Source organism: Talpa occidentalis, unplaced genomic scaffold, assembly GCF_014898055.3.
Source record: "Talpa occidentalis isolate TD23 unplaced genomic scaffold, MPIMG_talOcc4v2.1 talOcc4.6, whole genome shotgun sequence".
In the NCBI taxonomy this organism is placed as follows: Eukaryota; Metazoa; Chordata; class Mammalia; order Eulipotyphla; family Talpidae; genus Talpa; species Talpa occidentalis.
Window position 1 is genome coordinate 29,389,514 of NW_023604972.1, and position 22,620 is coordinate 29,412,133.

General features: G+C 43.1%; 1 protein-coding gene across 2 annotated transcripts in view; it reads right to left on the minus strand.

Moving 5' to 3' along the window:
* LNX1 (ligand of numb-protein X 1) overlaps nt 1-22,620 on the minus strand; it is a 106,851-nt gene that overhangs the window by 35,691 nt on the left and 48,540 nt on the right. For both annotated transcript variants that reach the window (XM_054687874.1, XM_037530490.2), the window contains 2 exons: nt 1,728-1,969; nt 1,085-1,237 (listed from right to left, as the gene is read on the minus strand). In XM_054687874.1, the coding sequence (XP_054543849.1) occupies nt 1,085-1,237; nt 1,728-1,969 (395 nt within the window). The remainder of the gene's footprint in view (nt 1-1,084; nt 1,238-1,727; nt 1,970-22,620) is intronic.

Sequence of the window (22,620 nt, forward strand, 5' to 3'; positions counted from 1 at the left end):
GGTGAGTGGTATGGATATTGCCTCTACCGTAAGTCCTTTCCATGGCTGAGATGTTGAGGACCCCTTTGGCTAAGTTGACCTTATTAAACTTTAAGTGTGAGTAATGGACTTGCTTGCTTCATTCTTTGATTCAAATAACCTTCTCAACTTGGGGGAACTCATTCATACCGGCAGCTGCATACTGAGAAATCAGGGAGGACTTCTAGGAGGAGGTAAAACCTATGTTGAGCCTAGGAGAAGTGATTAAGATGCCTGCTTAAGGGGTGTGGGAATACAGGTAGTTCACAACACAGAAGTGAGAGAAAGAAACACTATTTACAGGACCATACTAAGTTCAGAGTAGTTAGAGCATGCAGCATGTGTGGTACAGGTAAGAGGTGATAAATAAGCAAGAAGGGGCTCTCTCACATGACTGCTTATGAATTCTCTATGGGCATGAGAAAGACAGAAGTTTGGCTCTACATCTAAATGGCAGAAGTGGTGGGCTCTAGAACCCAGTAGGCTGTCAGAGTGGGCTCTGAACTAGAGGCCCCAAGTTAAATTCCTAGGCCTACCATTTTCTAACTGGATGGCTATGGGTTTGTTATTTAATCTCATCAGTTTTGAACTATTACTACCATCATATCTGAAGCCATACTGCCTGCATTCAAGAGCTTGGCAAGTTAACTGAGCCTCAGTTTCCTCATCTGTAAAATAGGGATAATAATAGTAGCTATTTCAGAAGGTCATTGTGAGGATTAAATGGCCTAATGCATGAGAAACACTTAGAACCACACATTAGGCATAGCAGTAAGAAGAAATAATTAACATTTCTTACATTCCAGGTATTGTTCTAAATGCTTTTCACATATTATTGTTTATCTGCATTACATTAGCACCTGAAAGGGTTTTCCAATACCTTTCTCTTTATGAAAAAGAATAATTTCTGCCTTTAGTTACTTATGTGAGAAATCGGCTAACTGAGGCAGAAAAATATTCGCTACTTTTAGGAGGGGCCATAGAAAGTGGGTGGTGCTCAGGCATCATCACCCCTAAGGTAATTCTGGAGGCCTTGCCTGTCCAGACCTGAAGGGGGTTCATTTACCTTCAGGGGCAGTGGTGTGTTCAGAATTTTCTCTACCCTGGTCAGCTTGGTTGGCAACTGCACTCCCGCTCTTTGTCCTTCGAAGAACACTCAGAGCTCGATTAATCTTTTTAAAAGATCTGCTTCTGATAGTGGATCGCTCAAAGGGCCGCGCTAAGGAAGAGAGAAGAACAGAGGTACATTTTATAGAAATCCTCCTGTGCACATGACTACATACAATAAAACATGAACGGTGATTGCTTCTAGGTGGTAGGATCATAGGATTTATATATCTGTTTATCTGTATTTTGGACAATGAAAGATAGATATTTTTTAAAACTCTGCTTTTTCCTGGACTGAACTAATATAATAGCACTTTTCTTGAGTAGAATAGATAGGAAGGAACTGACAGCAGGGGAGGGATGAATCATTAGGTCAAGTTTCAACCCCTTTCACCAAGTCAGACTACACACATTTTAATGACCTGAGGTACTCGTGGTTTCATTTCACTTTGGAGAACAGGACCTTGGATTGTTGCCCAAACAACCAGGATGATTTCTCAAAAAAAAAAAAAAAAAATTCTAGAATGTTTCACAGTGAATATTCCCCAGAGGGCAATCCCAAGGCAAGAAGCCCATTCCCGATAACCACCCGTTTGACTCACCCCTAGTTCGGTTGCTCCGGCCTGAGTCCAATGGGCTGTTTGCTGGCTGACCCTCCTCTGTTGTGGACACATAAGCAGGGTTGTCCAGGCCAGGCTCACTCGTCATTAAGGAGATGGTGGCAGCTGCTGAAAGCTCTGGAGACAGTGCTGCTGCCGTGAGGCTCGCGCAGCCTTCAGAGCAGCCATCATGGGAGCGCCTCTTCCTGTCTTTGGTCAGGCCATAGTGGGAGGCCCCTTTACAGCTGTAACAAAACCAGTGGGAGGTTGGAAATTGCCCCCTGTTCAACCAGGCCTCTGCAAGTGCACAAAGTACTGAGTATACACTCCTCTCCCTTTTCATAGTTAGGTACTTGCCAACCAAGTGAATCGATCTGAGACCATTTTTTAAAGATAAGCATCATGCAGTCTCTTCCAGCAATGTCTACACTAGCCCCTAGAATGCAAGTTCATGAAAGTTGTCATGGTGACTATAAGACAAGGGCTTGAGGATGAAGACCTTCAATGATCTGGACTTGGTAATTCCTTTTTTTTTTTTTAAAGATTTATTTATATATATATATATTTATATATTTATTTATTTATTTATACAAGCACTGGGTACAGTCAGAAGCGCGGGAGGGTGAGAGAATTCACCAGAGCCAGAGCGGGGAGCAGAGCAGGCAAAAGGACCGAAGTACACTGCTGAGGGGAGCAGCGGGCAGCAGGAGAGGTCTGCACGCCATGCGGGACCCTCCTCCGGTGGCCGGGGAGCAGCCGGGGATCGAACCGGTGCTGCAGAGGCTGCGGGCAGCTTCGCAACCCAGCGCTCAACCGCTGCGCCACCGGGGAGGCCCGGTAATTCCTTCTTGTTGGTATTTTGATAGGAAAGCCCTTAGTCACACTTCAGTCATCTTGGGTTTAGTTCCCAAAGCATTGAACATAAACTTGAGGCTCCTCCCAGATGCCATGGTTAATTGTCCCTGTAAACAGAACCATCATCACTACAAAGCAAGGGAGTGCCCTTAGCAGCACTGTCCCCCACAGGCAGTCTTGCTGACTTCCGTTCTCTCCTTCTGGACTGTTCTCAGAGTGGCTAGGACCAGGGGCTGGGGTCTCCTGCACTGAAAAATTGTCATTGTCATGTCTTTAAACATTTGGAATATAAAACAACTTTCATGAACTTAAAAAATATGGGTGTAGGTGATTGTCCATCTTCATTTACCATCTATGTTACAAAAGAACAGGTCCAAGATTAGGAGACCAGGGTTTTGAGCTGCTTGGGTTTGTATTTTGCTATAAATGCACTTGAAGGTGTGTGTGTTTTGGTTAGGAAATGTGATGATTTAACTATCTCATTGTACCATGGTGAGGAAGTAGCTACAGACAGCCGGACCAGCTTCTACAATTGTTATGAAAGCAGACATCATATATATGAACACTTTCAGAAAGTGACTATTTGCATATAAAGGACATGCCAGTTACTATAAATCATTTTGATCAATTCATTACAGAAAACCCTACACAGTTGAATAACTTAAATAACCCTTTAAAGCCTATGTAAAGTGATTTCATGTTCTTATATCAAGCCACAGTCTATGATTGATATGATTATTATGATCATCTCAATAGGTGCAGAAAAATCATGAGCAAGTTCAGCGTCTACTTATGGGAACTCTTAAACTTGGTATAGAGGGAAAGCACCTCAACATAATATGTGCCATATGATGAGTCCATGGTTCACCTCATACTCAGAGGTGAAATGTTGCAAGCTTTTCTTCAAAGATCAGAACAAAAACAAGATTACCAGCTCTCCCCCATTTTATTCAACATAATATTGGAAATTCTTGCCAGAGCAATTTGGCAAGAGAAATAAAAAAAGTCTTTCAAATAAGGAAGATTATTGTATTAGGGATTATTTCTATAGTTTCAAATAAGGAAGATGTAGAACTGTCACTCTGTAATAATTTTTGGGAAAATTTAACCAGCGGCAGTTTTTAAAATTTTCTTGTTGAGACATGAAAGATGGCATTTCTTATAATTGATGGCATCTTAGGTTTGATAAGCTGTGGTTTAACATTAGTCTAAATGTACTTTTGACCATCAGAACTTATGCCCTTATCTTATAGAAGAGGAAACAGGCCTCCAGTGTCTACTCCAGTTTTTCCCCCAGACAGACTCTCTGCTGGAATTGGTGAGGTTTTACTCCTCTGATTAGCTACTTTAGCTTGGGATTGTTCTACTTAAAAAGAGAAAATGGTTGATATGGGAAACTCAAAAACTGTGTGATATGGGAAGCAACACTGTGTGATGGAAAAAATACCAGCCAGCATGCATATGAGCAACTCCACAGCCTTAAATGAGCAACTCCACAGCCATAAATACATGAGCAGGGCACTGCAGGGCAGGCCAGCAGCGTTTTGGTCAGTAGGGGAAGGAAGTTTCTAGATGAGGGAGTTGGATTGCAAACAGTCTTTCTTTTTTCGGGACAGCAATGCCCTTGATCATGTGCCCTGCAAGAGCAGGAAATGAATTTTCCAGTTGGACAGATGGTTGGTGAAGGCATAAACTATGGCTTTCTTGGCGGACAGTGAAAATGCCAGTAGAAGAATCTTACTCAGCTGCCACCTGTGAGGAGGGTTAAGTATTTTAAAGTATCTGAGTCCCAAGACGATACCACTAAGGAGCCATTGCTGTTTCAAATCCTTTGGGTTCCAAATACATTTCTTGAGTCCAGGAAAGGAAAACATGAAATGAGTAAATAGTCTTCCTTTTGGCCTCCTATCATGCCGAATCTTCTAAGAGCTGGGAAGGGTGCAGAATCTAGAGCTAATGCTCAGACTCATAAGCCTTGTGTGAAAAGGGTTCTGTCAAAACAACTCCTACTCCTGTTATGTGTGCTAAGATTTTAGCTTAGCTTGAATTTGAGGCACAAAGTGATCTATGAAGGCGGTGACTTATACTCACTATCATTTATGGTGACTAATACTGGGGCCTCTTGATTTATAAGCACAAAAGCCAGGAGGTGAGGGAAAGGGCTGATTAGCAATGGCCAGTCCAAGAGCATATGATAAATGCTGGCTGTGTTCAAAGCAAGCAGAACTTACTCTTTCTCTAGTTATCCTGAGTACTAAGTACTCCCAGGTGCTGATGGGTGATGACTGTGAACTTGAAGGATGAACACAAAGAACATGGAAAACCATTTTTCAACCAAACCATTCACTTTGGATATCTGTTTAACAAAGCAACTCTGAAAATCAGGGATTTTTTTTTTTTTTTTTTTTTTTGGTAGTAATGGAGGTGGGATCCTGAGCTCCTGTGTCAAAGTGAGCAGAGGCAATTTAATCTTAGTCTAAGAAGGCTGACCCTTGGGGTGCCATGAAGTTTGTCTTTTTTGCAAGGAAGGAGAAGAGCAAGATGAGAAAATGAACTCCCTTTTTGTAAAAACTCTTTTTGAGTCCTTGAGTTCACTGCTAATGGGATTTGACCTGAAGCAGGATGGACCTCAGACATAATTCACAAATCTAATGGGTGTACTCCAGTGACTTCAACTGGGCAGCAGGAACTTGTTTGCAGGGGTGAGCTCCCTTCTGATGGTGAATTCACCCCTTATGACAGAAGACTAAGCTGTACACAAGATGCTGGCCTCCACAGCCTGGTAACACAGCCTCCTTTCGATCTACCTTTCCTTTCCTGCTTGCTTCCCTTCTCAATTAGGTAAGCGTCGAGACTGCCCCTCACGTTGAGTTCATTAATTGCCCAGTCTGAGCCTACTTTAAACCAGGGCTTACAAGCTAATGTGCTATCAGTTGAGGAAAAGAGGGATCAGGCTGGGGGTCTCTGGCGAGCAGCCCCCTTCTGTTTAAATGACCCGGCAGCCATGACACAGCTTGCTGATCTGGCTGCCACGGGATCCGCCCAGTGTCACACAGCAAACAGTCTGGAAGCCCAACTCCAGTTTTTCACGTGCAGTCTCTTGATTTTTAAAAATTGGCAATAATTCAAAAAATTTTAAACCATTGTGTTTGGCCAAACAAAACACATCTGTAGGCCAGATTTATCTTAAGGGATAACAAATTCAAAACTCTGGAAATAAAAAGTCAATTGTCCATGTTTGTAGGTTGGACACATTACTCTTGTCTCAGGCCTCCAGGGAGCATGCCCCCACCGCCCTCATCCTTCCCCCCAGCTCTCTCCTACTCACTCCCGAGAGGGGTGTGCGTATGCTCAGGGGAGACAGCCTGGAGGAGCATCCCTCTCCTGCTGCCCCTGCCCTGTTTCTGATCCATGTTAAAAAATGACACTGAAATCTCAACTGTTTGTCTTTCACTCAGGGGAGACCTAATGGCTTGCCCAGAGCTATTATTTAATGGAAAAGGGAGACATTCAACCCTAATGGATGCATTCACTCTTCCAGGCACAGAGAATCAAGATTGGGGGACTGGGGAGGGAGGCGAGCTTCCCTGCCAACAGCTGGGGCACAGTCTTCAGCTGCTTCACCGAACAGGGTGAGTGACTCAAAGTGGGGTCCCCGGGACACCCCCCCCCCCCCCCCCGCAGAGGGAGACTGCTGCAGGAGGGAGATTGCTGTGAGGCCGGGACATTTCTCCTTTGGGTCCTTAGATAAGATCATGGGGAGCCTCTGGAACCCACTGTGCTCTGGCTCAGAGAAAGTCATCGACTGGGTGGGGGGCCCCTGGAGGCTAAGGGTGAGCCTCTGTCATGTGCGCTGGGCTTCCATCCCCAGGGCCGCCACCCAGCCCTCCTGACATAAGGCCTCATGCCTTGGTGATGTCCTCTAGCCCCTTTCCCTGCTCATTTTTCCCTTTCTACCCATCCTGCCCTCTCCCCCTCCTGCATCTAATCCAACTTAACCACACCAACACTTTTTACTCAAAAACTTTCCATGAAAACGTTCCCACTGTTCACAGGATTAAGCTCCAGCTCCTCATGCTGACATTCCAGGCTTTTCCCGATCCATATGGACCACGGCCTCACTACAGGGCCTGGCAGGCCAGAGGGGACTGGGCTGAGGACAGCGGTGTATGTGGATGTTATGTACTGTGTGTTCTGCTCGACATAGTTGATCATCTCTGACCCCCTCTCAACTGTTTCTGTGATGTTAGCTAAGCCACCGCCACTTCCCAGATGAGGATGTGAGAAGAGACGAAAACCTCATCCCCATGCAGAGTGGAGCTGGGCTCTGAATCCAGGCTGTGGGGTTCCATGCTTTTCCCCTCCAAGGCCTGGCCTCCAGCCCAGAGCGTCCCCTGCACTGCTCCCCGCCCCTCCACCACATCTCTCAAACTGCTTACTCCAGGTCTTCACTCACATGCCTACTAGGCATCTCAAACTTAACATATCCAAACACCCCAATCATTCCTGCCAAACCAGTTCTTCCCACATTCTCCTTTGTATGAAGTAGCACCTTACATCCTTCCTGCTGTCCAGGCCAAAACTTCAAAGTTATCCCCGATTCCTTCCTCTGGACCCTCCAAATACAATCCAGCAAGATATATCCAGAATCCAACGACTTCTCATTCCCTCCACCGGTTCCGCTGCTATCACCAATGCCTGGATTAGTGCAACAGTTTCCCAATAGGTATTCCTACCGCTGTACTCACTCCCTTTCACCATCTATTCTCAACGGAGCAGTCAAAGTGACTCTTTTAAAATGGTTCTCCATTTACTGAAGTATAAGGTACTTCATGGCCTATCCATCCCCCTTGCACCTTTGCCCTCCTATCTCCCCATTGTTTCATCACTCCCTCCCCCCACAGTTGGTCCTCATGCTCCTGCTCTGGGGGTTTTGTATCCCTCTGTTACACCTGTCTAGACCATTCTTTCCCCTGAATCCTTCTGTATCTATTCCCTGTCTCCTTCAGGTCTTTGATTAAAATCCACCTTTCCTGACTGCCCAACTTAAAACAGCACTTTCTTTTCTGGCACAGTCTATCCTTACCTCCTCCTACTGCTTATGTCTCTGTTGAAGGCAAGTTCCAAAAGGGCCGGGGTGGGGGAGGTCTAGTCCCATAACTGAGCCAACAGAACCAAACTTGGAACCTTTATCCCTCTCAGCTCAAGGCAGCTTCCTCATACTGGGGGAAGAGTCAGCCCTTGGAGTCCACGCCACTGATGTCCAAGGCAGATTGGCTCTGCCTCCGCCGGCCAGTTAGCTGTGGGCATATCTTATTCTACAAGAGAAGGGACTGGAGGGAAGGGACAGAGTTTTGCTTGGAGACCTGGAGACCTTTCAGAGTATCAGTATCTCCCAGACACATGCTCAGTTAACACTTGTTACAGTGAACTGAGCGACAGTTTCCCTTCTGATTATTGAAATGAGGAAACTGGGACGCGAGGGGCTCACCACACAGTCCTGATAGCATCTGGCGCTGGTTGACACTGGCAACACTGATGCCAGGCTCCCTTTTCCATCAGCAAGACCATCCCCTCTGTGCCAACTCAGGATGAGAAAAATGTGAGGGAAAGGGGGGGGATTTTTTTTAATTCCCCTCCCCACCCTCTCATTTTCCTTAATAGAATTTTATGTGATCTAAGCTGTAAAGCTGTGATGCATATAGTAGAACTAAGAGTAATAATCATCATAAACCTTTTGATGGATGATGGTGGTAGAGCGGGACTTAGCGATTTTGAAGTACCTTTTTTTTAACTCAGTGAGCAATTTTAGAGGGCTTCTTAAATACAAATCAGGGAAGTGGAAAAAGCAGACTCTTCAGCTTGAAACCTCTGGGTGTGAATCCTCGGTCTGCCACCTACTAACTCCGTGACCTTGGACAAATTCCTCAGAGTCTCATCCCCGAGATTTAAAATGGGTATGATAATGCCTAGTTATTGTGAGGTTTTAAGATACATGCAAAGTGCCCGGCAGCCCCTAGACTATAGTAGCCACTCAGTAAGCAGTGACTAACATAATCATTAAACATTAGCGATAAAGTCGGACACTAAGGATGTAGAGAAAAATACCACATCACGCACTCACTTTGGAGATTGACTTGGAAACAAAATCTGCTATGCCACATTACCAGAGATGGGGAGGTGGTGAGCCAAGTATTGGGGGAACTCAAGGGAAGGGGCCACTCACTCTGCTTAGAGGAATCTGGGAAGGCTTCTCAGAAGAGGTGACAACTGAGCTAAGTAAGCCTTGGGGGGAAATGAGGGATGCTGTTCTAGCAGACTAGGTGTGAGGACCATAGTCAGTGGCCCCAAGGCTGCAAGTACATGATAGATACTAGGAATAGTGGATTCAGTGCAGATTTTGTCACAAGCAACCTTGATGGGGAAAAGCAGAGCTGAAGTGAGAGCAAAGAGGGGGAGAAATGCAGGGCGCAGTGCTGGGGATGCTCCTGACCACCAGCCCGTTTACCCACTTCTGGGGTTCAGCAGAGATAAACTGTAGTGTCTGCAGGGGCAGGAGGCAAGTGTGCATTGAGAAATCCAATGCTGACACAGGAGATGGCAGGAGGATGGAGGAGGGATGAAGCTGACTAGGGAGGGTTCAAAGTCACCTCCTCACAGAGACATGGTGACTACCTGTCTAAAGGGATTGTCTCTCCCTAATAGGCCCTCTGTTCTCACTTCCTAGCACTTAACATCTTTGGGAATTGCGTATGTTTCCCTTTTTAAATGACTGTCTCTCCCATAGAATGTGCTCCTATGCAACTTATTAGTCCAGCTTGTCTTGTTCACCACTAAACCCTCAGAACTGCCAGCAGCACTTACGAACGTGGAATCAGCCATGTTTCAGGGCAGCCTGAGACACTCAGGGCAGCTCGCTGTGGTTTTTTTCCTGCCCCTTCTATTAGATGCTTTCTGTTTATACTTTTAATAGTGCTGGCTCAGATATATCTTAATCATTGCAGGCTGCCTTGATTCTTTTTTTAGGAAGAAGGCAGGCTATATATTTTAAATATATAACTAATATTTCATGACCCCTTTAATACAAAGCACAAGAAATCTTTCTTGTGTTTAAGATAAAAATAAAGTGCATCAGTCATCATCTTCCCAAACGGTCCCATCTGAGCTCTGAGCCCACCCTAGAGCAGGGCCTACCCTTGCTATAATTAGGTCCTGATCATGTTTCTTGGAAAAGGCTCCAGTACCAGTGATTCAAATTCTATCAACACAACCCCTCTGGTTTTCAGACAGCCTGGCCCTGAACACTGGACCCATTTCGGGAACTTTCTGAGTTTAGCTGGGCTGACATATTTTCTATATTTCACTCAAGCAAATTCTTAACTAATCTCTCTTTGGCCTAAGAACATTAGGTAAAGTCATCTTTCCTTGTTTGGATTAATTTCTAAGTTAAACCCATGTTCTCTGGGTTAGAATTACATGATTGCTCACAGCTACCAGAAACCATACATGAAGGCAGTCATTAGCACTTTTGTGTAGTCTGAAGTAAACACCAGTTAATAAGTAAAAGAGGTCAGCAGTTGGGCAAGCCCACCCTCTGGGAGTCAGTTTAGACTTGAGCATGAACTTGAGCCTGAAAGTCCCTCACCCAGAGGAGCCGATGGACTTCTTACATCACCACCGACCACATACTCCTTCCTCTTATTTGCCCCTTTCTTCTGCCTCCAAACCGCTGGGGAAAATGTCCCCAGCAATTCCAACCACCCCTGCCTCACTTGTTAATGAATACCAGAAAAGGAAAATTAAAAACAAACTGGAAAAAACATAAACACGCAGTCTAAGCTTCGGGCAGCCGGAACTCTAGTCTCTGGACTTGGCAGGGCGAGGTTGTGGTGCTCTTAAGGTAGAACTGGCTCAGGAAACAAATGGTCCAACCGCAGAGCACACTTGACTCAGTTTACCCAAGATACCGACTTATTACTGTTGGTGCTGTGCAGGCATGAGAAACAGTTTGTCAATATCTGGGAGGTGGGGCAGGGAAGACATGGGTTTGTTAAACCTAATATTAATAGCTTTCCTTTTCTGCATGTCTTTTTCTATGAGATTAGAGTTAGCATCTATAGTTTACAGAGTTAGTATTTAAGATAATCTCTGGCTTCATCCTTTTAGCCTCTAAATCTCAAATTTACAAATTAATAACTTACCATCATACCCAACACCAAGGTACACTCACTGTGGACCAGGCACTACTCTACATGCCTTCCATTAACCCCTTCTGTCCCTATCACCATTTAGCTAATGAGAAGTTAAGACACGGAGAGATTAAGTAACTTTCCTATGGTCACAGAGCTGGTAAGAGGAGAGTTTGGGATTTGACTCCAGGCAGACAGACTTTAAGTTGAGGCCTATACTTTAGAGCTATAAGATGCCATATACCCTGTGGCTGATGTTTCCAAGGTGACTGCAAGTAGGAGGGAGCCAGGAAAAAGGCCAAGGGAAATTAGAAATAGGTTATTTGTAATTTTATATATTCTTTACTACAGGCATTGTTCAGTACCAGCTACTGAGTGACTGCTGTGAGGAATACAAACACGAGCTGGCAAGCGTGGCCTGTTCTAATCAAGCTGGTATCTTTAGGCCAGCAATTGACCGGCAGGAGCTGTGAGCTTTGTGGGCCTGCCCCTTTGCTTCTGCCTTGTCAACAGGGTTATTTGTCAGTGGGGCAAGCTAAGGAGGTCTGTGAGTGGGAGTTACAGTGATCCCCACAAGCCCTCAGGCTTGCTGTCTTCTGTCATTCTTCCTCTCCCTAAATAATCTAGTTGTTCAAGAATAGGTGTGGCCAAGCTTCCTTAGAGGCACAAACTGCGCACCTGGAGGTGATTTATTAATTTCTCCTCTAGAGGGCGCCCCTCAGCCCAGACATTCATATTACTCCAACACCCAGCATCACAAATGACAGTTCAGGAGAAAAGAGAAATCTTTCACTAGCTAGGAGTCTATCTTCTTTCCTGTTAAGTCATCATAGTAACCACCTGAACTCATTTTTCCTTGCTTGGTCTTTGTCATTCAGCAAGATAGTGGGGCTTATCCTAGCAAATGCTGCTCCAGCTTATATTCACCCCATTTAACAGATGGCAAAAATGGGACTAAATTTATCCAAGATGACACAGCACTAAATCAAAGGAGCTGAAAGTCAAATACATCTCTGCCTGTGATTGGGTTGATTTAAACCCTCTATGTAACTGTTAGGGTATCTTATTAATAACACACATGGTTATTTTACCCCCTTTTTGCAGATCTGAAACTTAACACAAAGGCTCACTTGCTCAGGGTCACAAATCAGTAATTAGGGTAACCAGCCATCCCAGTTTGCTAGGATTGACTGTACTTGGGGTGTGGAATTTTCAGTTTTACTGAAAATCCAGAGGTACTGGTCCCCATATAAGTCAGAATCACAATTCCAAATAATACATTCTTCACCAAGGTTCTCGACCACATCTTTTCTTTTCATTGTTAGCCCAGAGATTTAAAAGAAACAAGGAAATTGGGTGGTGGCACCCAGTTTCAGGTGACTCCTAGAGTGATCAGGTGATACCCTCTTAGAAGATTCTCTGAAAAGCTACCCTAGACAGCTGCTTCAGCACAGCCCCCACCGTGCCCCCCAGCCCAAGCAAGTTCAAACCATAGGAAACCCCAGGGCTTTCCAGCAACTGTTTAGTTAGGAAAAGCCACGCTGATAGTCAGTAGTGCCTGATAAATACCAGTGCTGCTCCCTGGGGTGATGCCTAAGAATTCCAAAGCTGAAACCAGATGTGAAGCTGACAGTGGTTAATGAGGGATGGGTGAGGGCTCGGGCACAGCGACATGCCAGGTCAATTCTTCAGAGACAGCAGAATAGTTTATTCCACTCTGCGAGTCTCTGGCATCTTTGGGGTCACTGAGTTGCTTCCCTGCACACTTTGGGGGAGGGAGAGCAGACAGTTCCCATGCCACAGACAATGTGAGTTTTCTGTCAACTGTCCACAGATTAGGGGGTATGTGTGGTGGTGCTGGTGGGGAGGTCATCTTTTGGGTTAACATTTGTTCCTTGCAATTCTTGGTTCCATTCAGAATTATCATCTTTAGTTTTTAAAACACTTAGAAATGACCAAAGTCTAGCTTCTCATTTTCGGGAAACCGGGCTACGGATCAATTGTGCTTTCTATTTCAGGACTGACTAGGAAATGTTTTTAGGGTAACTGAGAAAGGGTGGATTTCATGGTGGTAAGGGTTTCTAAATTTTGGAACTGACTGCCCAGTGAGGTTTCCCTACCAGCTTTGAAGGAGCCCAGTTTTCTAGCTGCTGGGGATGAGGGTTTTTTTTGTTTTTTGTTTTTTGTTTTTAAGTGTCTCAAGTTTTTGTGAAGTCTGTACAACCCATGGGATGTCCAGAGGTTGTGGGGGCGGAGGGGTGGAACAAGGTGGTCTGGCATTTGAGTGGAAATCATTCCCAGATGACCTTTTAAAAAATTTCCTTCATTCCTGAAAGTGCATTCCATTCCAGGTCTTCGGATAACTAGGAAATGCTCAAGTGTCTGAGCCCTTTCTAGCCTAGGTGCAGGGAGCCCTCCTGAATGCATGAGAGGGTGCTCAGATATTAAGAAAGCAAGTCCTTCCCCATGGGTTCAAGAATGACAAAAGAAGATACTGGATCTTTTCCTACCATTTTATTTTTATGAAAAAATAATTCCCATTTTTCTAGCTACTTTCATCTGTGTGACCAGATGTTCTAGCTTCTAGGATAGCTACTATTTCCCTCATCCTTCACTGAAGACTCTGCTGGATCCACCTGCGGATATAGTCTGGGGTAGTGGGACCTAGTTGTGTGGGCCCCTCAGGGAAAGAGGTAGAAGAGTAGGGTTTCTTTGGAATCATTTGGATTTGGGAAAGGGAGAACTAAGGCTCACTGACATCTCCTTTGTGAAGAAGGTCCACTTGCACGGTGTGTGTGTGGTTGGTGGGGAGTGGGGGATGGGGTGGCTGCAGTGTGCTATGCAAATCATCTGAAATGTTCAGCTAAAATGCTGGGAGTTGATTTCTTAGTTTTATTTGTGCAATACAAATAAATTGCTAATCAAACACTTCATTAAGGGATGGGTGATATGATCATAAGATATTCTCCAAACTTACATATGATAAAGTTGAAAGGCCACCTCAACACACACACGGATGGATTTCCTATGGCTTTAGATAAGCCACACTAAAGTTTTCCCTTCCTTTATCTTGAATGGTTAGAACTTTAAAGTAGTGACACCTGAATTTCTTTCAACTCTAATTATAAGGCTAAAATAATAAACCTCATTGGGGACCACACTAAGTGCTTAATTTATAGTAGGCTCCCAACAAACACTTATTAAATGATGCAGGAATATTTCAATAATTACATTCTCAATTCCAATCACCTGTGTAAAAACATTCCTGGTTTAATAAGCTCATAAGAATTGAAATAACTAACAGCTCTCCCTACTTTGTCATTTCCACACCTACTTCTCTATCACACATACGTCCCCCACCCACCCATGAATGCTAAGGTTATAAAATCCTAGAGGTACTACTTGTCCACCACATGCTCTTAATGATTTTTAATGACAAGTTTAAGGTTTGCATACATGTTGAAGGCAATCTCTTTGCTTTGACCCATCAATACTGCAGGGTTGAATTTTGACTATTATCTCACTAGATCCTCAGAATGGCCCTTGTTAGTACTATCTACCACTTGTGGGTTCTGATGTTGCTTTTGGATCTCAAGTCTTTCCCTTTACTTCTCAAGGAATTCAATGATCCCTAGGGAAGAGATAGCAAAGAAGAGGAAAAAAAACCCTAAGTGAAACCTAAACCTTGGCTACTTGCCAGCCATCCAATTTATCACTCAACCTGTTCAGGACTAAAAATCTGTCATCGGAGAACAGCACTGAAATCAATGAGGTCAAACATTTTAATCTATTCAAATACTCCAGAGGGAGTAAACAGAGCCCCCAGATTTATTAGGGTGACATGGACATCCAAGCTGTCAAGTCAAACTTTGCCCATCTGCCAACAATGAAGATAGGACAAGGGGCAGGGAGGCTACCCAGGGTGTTACCACAAACAGCAAGAACTCACATCTATGTATGACAGAAGTTAGTGCTAATATCCTTTGCATCTGAAGCTCTTCTAGTATTTTAAATTTTTATTAAGATGTTAGACTTTTCATCCATTATCAGTTGTTTATTGTAATATAAATAGTTATTCAACTGCATAAATGTCCTGCTAGATTAAAAACAGGATCTCTAGAAATCTTTCAAGGAAATACCAACCTAAGCATGGGCTCATGTTCCTGGCAAAGAATAAGTGGAGGATTGTTATAGAGAAAGTTTATATTTTGAACTTTGAAAATGATTATCTCAAGCTGTACCCGGGCTTTCAAACATAAATACACACATCTCGTCTAAAATCAGACAGTGACCTACCAGAAAGGTTGGGAATTTTCTGCTTCAAGATTGACTTGGAAGCTTAGTTCTGGCCTCTTCAAATGAAGAAAGATCCAGAGACATTGCAGAAATTGTTCTGGATTCAGCTAGTTTCAGATATTTGAAACAATTAACCACTCTCTTCATCAATTGTCAAAGACCCCCGAAGCAGGCTCCACTCACAGAGTTTCCGACTCCCCTGCTTACCTGCCATGGACAGGTCTGGCTAATTATTATAGAGGACTTTGTTAATTATGCAAATTATTTTTCAGAAGAAAACTTTTTCTATTATAGTAATTGTAATATGGCTGATAACCCTCTTCTTACATTGTTGTCAATTGGATTACATAAAACTGACATTCTGGGTGCTCCCTGGTGGCGCAGCGGTTGAGCGCTGGGTTGCAAAGCTGCCAGCAGCCTCTGCAGGGCTGGTTCGATCCCCGGCTGCTCCCCGGCCACTGGAGGAGGGTCCCACATGGCGCGCAGACCTCTCCTGCCGCCCGCTGCTCCCCTCAGCAGTGTGCTTCGGTCTTTCTGCCTGCTGTGCTCCCCGCTCCGGCTGGGTGAATTCTCTCACCCTCCCACGCTTCTGACTGTACCCAGCGCATGTATAAATAAATAAATAAATCTTAAAAAAAAAAAAAAACTTTCAAAACCTGAAGATTTTTAAAAACAAACAAACAAAAAAAAAAACTGACATTCTGGATCAAGCCAAGAAATTTGGTTGCTTTTTCTTCTCTCAATGTGAAAAACATTGATGTATCTTGAGAAGATGTAGTTTGATAAGAAACGGTTCTATGATTGAAAGTCCTTTCCCCATTTTAAAATTATTGTCAACAAAAGTGTTCTTGGCCATAGTGCTATTAAAATCCATTTCCTCATTGACATTGTGGTGATTTGAAGAGCTAGTGACGGAGAAGCTTTCTTGTTCAGGAATAATCCAAGAGCTAGATTTGAAAGTGGGGGCAGAAAGTGGCACCCAGGAAGAAACCTTAGTAGAGGCCTGTGCGATCCTTTCATGCGTGTTATCACTTTCAGTACATTTGGTGATCAGCATGTTGGTCTCTGTTTTACAGCTAAGGAAACAGATTCAGAGATAGTCACTCATCCAAGGTCACACAGCAAGTAGGCCAAGATGATTCTCCTTGCAGTCATTCAATTCTAACACAACTAGAAAATAGCAGGCGAAGAAATGAAAAATGGATCTGTGTGACTCCAAGCTCATATCTTTTTTTTTTTTAAAGATTTATTTAGTTATTTAGACAAGCACTGGGTACAGTCAGAAGCGCGGGAGGGTGAGAGAATTCACCAGAGCCAGAGCGGGGAGCAGAGCAGGCAGAGGGACCGAAGTACACTGCTGAGGGGAGCAGCGGGCGGCAGGAGAGGTCTGCGCGCCATGTGGGACCCTCCTCCGGTGGCCGGGGAGCAGCCGGGGATGGAACCGGCGCTGCAGAGGCCGCGGGTAGCTTCACAACCCAGTGTTCAACCGCTGTGCCACCGGGGAGGACCGGCTACTTTCTTCTAATGTACACACAACCTGAAGGAGGTCTTATGTGCAGGGAATGTGAGGCTGGGCAGGTGGGAATTTGTGCTTGGTTTGGAAGGTGCAGAAAGCTTTCTTGTGTTGCACAGACAGTAACAGCCTACATTTTATAGCTTTTGCAGCCACAGGGCATCATGCTCTCTTGTACTCTCATTTAGAGTTCCCAAAGTCAGCGTGGGCGCTGCTCCCCCTTCTTACAGATGACAATCTCTGCAACTTGCCCAAAGTCCCACAGTCGGTTCACCAAGAGGAGTCAAACAGAAGTCTCTCCCCACCTTCTATTTTTGCAGTTCTGTTCTTACAGCCTAACCTAGTTTATGCAGCTAACCACACATATCAAGGGCACTAGGTTTCCTGTCTGCTATCCCAGCTCTGCTTGGACCTCAGCACATCCCAGAAATATTTCTATCCCTCAGTCAACAAAGTTCACTGGCCACCACTGCCATGGGTTGAGAGGGGGTGGGTGGGTTATCCAAATGAAAATAGCTCAAGTATTCAAAACTTCGAAAAGGTAGACAATCCTGGAAGGTTCTTGGTCCTTGGGTCAAAACCACAAAGACGTGGTAGGTAATGCTATTATCCTGTGGCTGGAATGGCTTCTTCCTTCAGGAAGGGTACTCTTAAGGCCATTGTGGGGGTGTGTCAGGAGGAAGGTAAGAGGTAAAATGTGTTGCTTCAAATAATGAACTTCTTTGTTAGGTGAGTCACATTTTTAGGAAATACCACTTGATCAGTTAGCATGACCCTGTCATTTAATAAAATGAGCAAAGGGGTAATTTACAAATTGGACCTTGCAAATTGCCAGTGTTTAATCAAAATAATTGCTTGGTTATTGGCATTTAATTTTTTTTTAAATGCAGGCCATTTGTTTGGAAGCTGCCTAAAGGAAAGGCATTATAGCATATTTAGAACAGTGTAGAAAAAAGAAAATTAATAAAGATTCCAGGATAATCTAAGTTACATTCAACAAGAAACCTCTCTTAATCAATGGGGACATGAATAAACAAAAAAAAAAACCCAATCACTGGGCACATTCCTAAGTATCCTCATCATCAAATTCAATTTGGGGAATTTGTGACTACTGAGATAAAAAATTAAGTACTGGTTATAAGTGAGATTTACAAACTGCTATTGAATATTAGAGATGATTTCTATCATCTCTAATTCTTAGGTCTGAATTACCAACCCACCAACTCACCAACTCCTGGCACTAAGTGTGGGAAATCAACCAGCACAAATTCATGTTGGAATGACTACTTTTGGAAGAAATATTAAAGCCCAATAAAAACTGTTGGCCAAATAGGTGGCAAAGCTAAAGTACAACAACTCCATAATTAATCCATAACTTCACAGTCACGGTGATGAGAGGCTCTGCTTTTGAGACTAAGCAACATCGGCCCTGCTCTGGACAAGAGTTGCCGCCACCCCAGTGCATTTCCACCTGTTTTAGTTTCTGCCCGGTATGGCATCTCCCCTTTCATTATCCAACAAAACCCTACCCTATCACCATCCATATCTAGCTGAAAGGTTCTCTCTTAAGTCTCAAGTCTTAGGATAAAATTACTCTTTGTTTTGAAGTTTGTAACCTCAGACACTTGTCAGTGGTGAATGTGTTGGTCTCTCCAGTGAAATTTTGAGGCTCTGAATGGTAGCGATTGTCTTAAAAATCTTTATTTCCTGCTGCTAGCTCTAGATAAGGTTCACATTTTTTACAGAATGTACTAAAAAATAGAATAAATTCCTCTTAAGGCATACAATCATCATTCTACAGTAATCAGAAATGCAAACCAAATGAGAGGGAATGCATGAATTAATAGACACTAGTTGCAACTGAAATAAATGGTTGGGAATTTTAAAATTTAACTATACTCTTGACATTAAGGATAACTTCTTCATTTCACCCACAAATTAAGATGAAATTTCAGTGAATGGATATTATTTCTACATGTTCAATTAACTAGCAAATCCCCACATTCAATGTACAAATAAACAATTTTTCTAAGTTCAGGACTAATTTATCCATTTATCCTAACAAACTTTCTTATATTTTAGGCATTTGTCCACTAAAATAGGTTTTCCTAATTTGATGGCTTCAAAACCTTTTGAGAGTGGGTCTGCATGAATACCCAGAATCACTTTCCAGAAGCCTGGGATGCAGGGTCTATTGTGATCAGGCACTACATAAGGTTTCAATCAACAATGGGGCACAAATGCTATGGTGACCCTGTATATAGCTTAGGTGCATAGTGGCCTAGATGATCTATCAATAGGTTGGCATGAGTACACTCTTACATTTGCACAGCTATTAAGTCCACTAACATGCATTTCTCAGGATGTATCCCCATCATTCAACAATCCAGGACTGTTAAGACAAAGGACCTTAGCCCCAGGCCATCCCTTGGAGTCCTCTTTAGCAATGTTCCTGTTCCCTTTCAATCACTTCATTATGCTTGGGAAATACTTTGCGTCTGCATATTTCCTGTGCTTGTCCATTCTCTACCTCATCACTCTTCCAGTCCCCTCAATCAACAAAACCTGAATTCTGAGATCTCACTGGATCTTTAGCAAAACCCATGCCCACAGATCTAAAGGGTGTTTGTTTGAAAACTCTATTACACTGGGTGATCTCAGCCAGGGGTATTCCGGGCCATCAACTACTGGAATCTGCAGACAGAGACCTCGTGAAAACTGGCACCTCACTGAGATATTCAGTGTCTTCCCCCATTATCAAGAGAGGAAATAGAGGGATTCTAATCCCATTACAAGGGTAAAAGGCCAACAACCAACAATTGTTAGGTGATTTTATGGTCTAATATACTTTACTCCCCCCTCCAGCTCATTCACCCAAAGAAATATTAATTTTGAGGCCGCTATGTACTAGATCCTAGAATATAGTTATGTTTTCTAAGTTTATTTAAACTTAGTGCCTATGTCCAATGGTCTTTCCCACTTGTCTCTTAAAATGCCTAATAGTGGGCCTCGATGGTGGTGCAGGCGGTTGAGCGCCGCACTGTGAAGCTGTCCACAGCCTCTGCAGAGTGGGTTTGATCCCGGCCAGGCGGCCGGCAAGAATCCCACATGGCATGGCAGACCTCTCCTGTCTCGCCTGCTGCTCCCCTCAGCAGTGTGTTTTGTCAGTCTGCCTGTTCTGTTCCCCACTCTGTCTCTGGTGAATCCTCTCACCCTCCCGTGCATCTGGCCTGTACCCCAGCACTTGTATAAATAAAAAAAATATATAAATTAAAAAAAAAAGTCTAATCGTGACAATTGTTACCTAACCCTTTGTTGTCTATTCCACAGGTTTTCCCTTTGAGAACGGCTCCTTTCAATGTGGTGGGATTGTCAATCATGTAGGTTTGAATGAACAACTCCCTACACTTCAAAGAAATAGAACAAGGCAAGTTTGGTACGTTTAATCAAGTAAAAATTAAATCCTCCTCTCCATTAAGAAATGTTCTAAACTGATTACATTATGTAAAAATGTTTGCTTCATACACAGAACTAGAAAGTAGTTGGGAGAGAGAAATGTGTTTGTAGATATTTGTGCTATTTTCCAAACACTATGATGGTTTAAAATGTTTGAAAATATGAAGAATCACCAAATTAAGACTAATGAATTATATATTTTGCATTTTTTCCAAGAGTTAATATTTTAATATGAAAAGCATACTAAAAACACCAAGAAACCCACTCAAAATGGCCAATAGTGAAGCATCCAGGGCAAATGAAAAAATTGTTCAACCTCACATATAATTAAAGAAGTGCAGCATTATGTATAAACACAAATATAATATTTTCATGTAACAAATTGGCACTGATAATATTCAGTGCTGGTGAAAATGTTTAAAGTGAAGCAATTAATAAAAGCTATAGTAGGAATATAAATTTTTAGAAAGGCATTTGATATGTGTATCAATGTTTTAAAATTTTCCTATTTTGAATAACTAAGAATTTGCCTAAGGAGAGATTTATAGTAAAAGATGTTCATCACAGATTACCTAGGATAATGAAAGTTTGAAAATTTAAGAGTGTGTGTACTTCTGTAGATGTAAAATTTAAGTGTTTGTATATATATATATATAGCTGTATATACACACAATGTAAATGCCCTCATTTCTAGCATGTTTCATCAGTTATGACATGCCAAAAGATAAATACTACACAGTCAATGAAAAATATTTTACTGAGGTATTTCTGTGTAAAATTTCATAGTGTTTGGAATTTGTTTTAAAATATCCAACAAAAAAAAGGGGGGAGGTAAACAAGGAATGAAATAAAGTTGTAAAATTGTTAAAACTGGGAGATATATTCATGAGAACTCATTAATCTATGCTCTACTTTTTTTGTATGTTTGAAAAGTTCTGCCCTACAAATTTAAACTCACTTGTGAAGAATAGCAAATTAAGCAGAAATACAATCATTAATGAAATGCAAGATAGAAACATTGCATGCATACATACATTTATACACACACACATATTATATAATTTCTTTCTATTCAGGTCAGTATAAACCTAATTCTCTCCAATCCTTTTCTTTTATGCAGAGTGTAGAGTTGTCTGATGAAAGCCACATAGATAATTCTCTAGTAGCCATAGTATATAAAGATTTAAAAACAGGTAACATTTCAATATACTTTCACACACTAAAAATATTACTATTTCCACAGCAATAGAAAAGTGAGATGTTTACTTTTTTCCAATCTAAGTCCCTAAAATTGACTGTTTTACATTTGCAGCACATCTTGATTTGGAAGTGCCACATTTGAGGCATCCGAAAGTCACAGGAAGGTAGTGGCCTCCTATGATGGACAGCACAGAACTAGCCCTTTGAAGCCCCTCTCCCGGTGTATATTGGACTCCCGGGCAGTCCAACCGCAAACCGAATACACTGGTTAGGACAATGATGCGCTAACCCCTCCCCTGCTCTCTTGAAGACTGATAACACCAAGCTCTGGTGCACCAGGCCTGGTGAGACAGTGATGGAGTTGCGAGGTCCAGGCATCTGGGTAGTGCAAGCACCAGGTTGTCATTTCTCCTTCTCTCCCATCAATAGCCTGTCAAAGCCCTGTCTGGAAATGGTTATACCCCCTGACAGGCCTCAAAGGAACTTCCGGCTCATTTTCACATTTTTCTCTCCATTTTCTCTTTTGTACAAAAATGTGTAGGCTTGTACACTGTATGGGCAGAATTGTGTTTCCCCTGAAGTTCAGGTTAAAGTTCAAACCCTCAGTGCCCCAAAGATGACTATATTTGGAGACAGGCTCTTAAGGAGATAATTAAGGTCCAATGAGATTAGCAGGGTGGGCCCCAGTCCAGGCAGAAGGCCCCAGGAAGCCATAGGGAGGCAGTGCCACAGGCAAGGCAAGGAGAGAGGCCTGGCCAGATCCCGCCCTCACAGCCCTCAGGACAGGCCAACCCTGCTGACACTTTGACCTTGGACTCCAGCTCTGTGAGGAAGCATTTCTGTTTAATCCCCCGGGTTTGTGGTATTTTGCTCTAGCAGCCCTAGCAGATTAATAAACACATGCACATATTGCATCAGCCTTCTTACTCTTTCCCAGTAAGTCCAATTCAACTGCCACTAGTGGAGAATTTTTTTCTCCATTTTTGCCATGGACACGAGGTAGAGAAAGAACATTTTATGGACAATTCTGTGATTTGCAGAAAACTGGGTCAGAAATAAAGATGCCACCTGTCTTTTATCTGCACCAGCTCCTTGTGTTTTAAGCAAACCACTTAATTATGCAGAGACTCGAGTCTCCTCATCTAAGAAGTGAAAGGCATAAACTGGACAGTCGCAAATATCCCTAATAATCTTAAAACAAATTCTATGGTCCAGCCAGGCTCACCATGGGGATCCAGCTCCTATTTTACACCCAAGCTCCCTGGATGAGGTACACAGAAACAGACAGTGGTGAGGACAATATTTAGTTTTCAGAATGTTTAGTATAAATTATTTAGCTGGAAGCTAGTTGTTTGGGTTTGCCTGCTCTGATGCTTCCCCACCATGT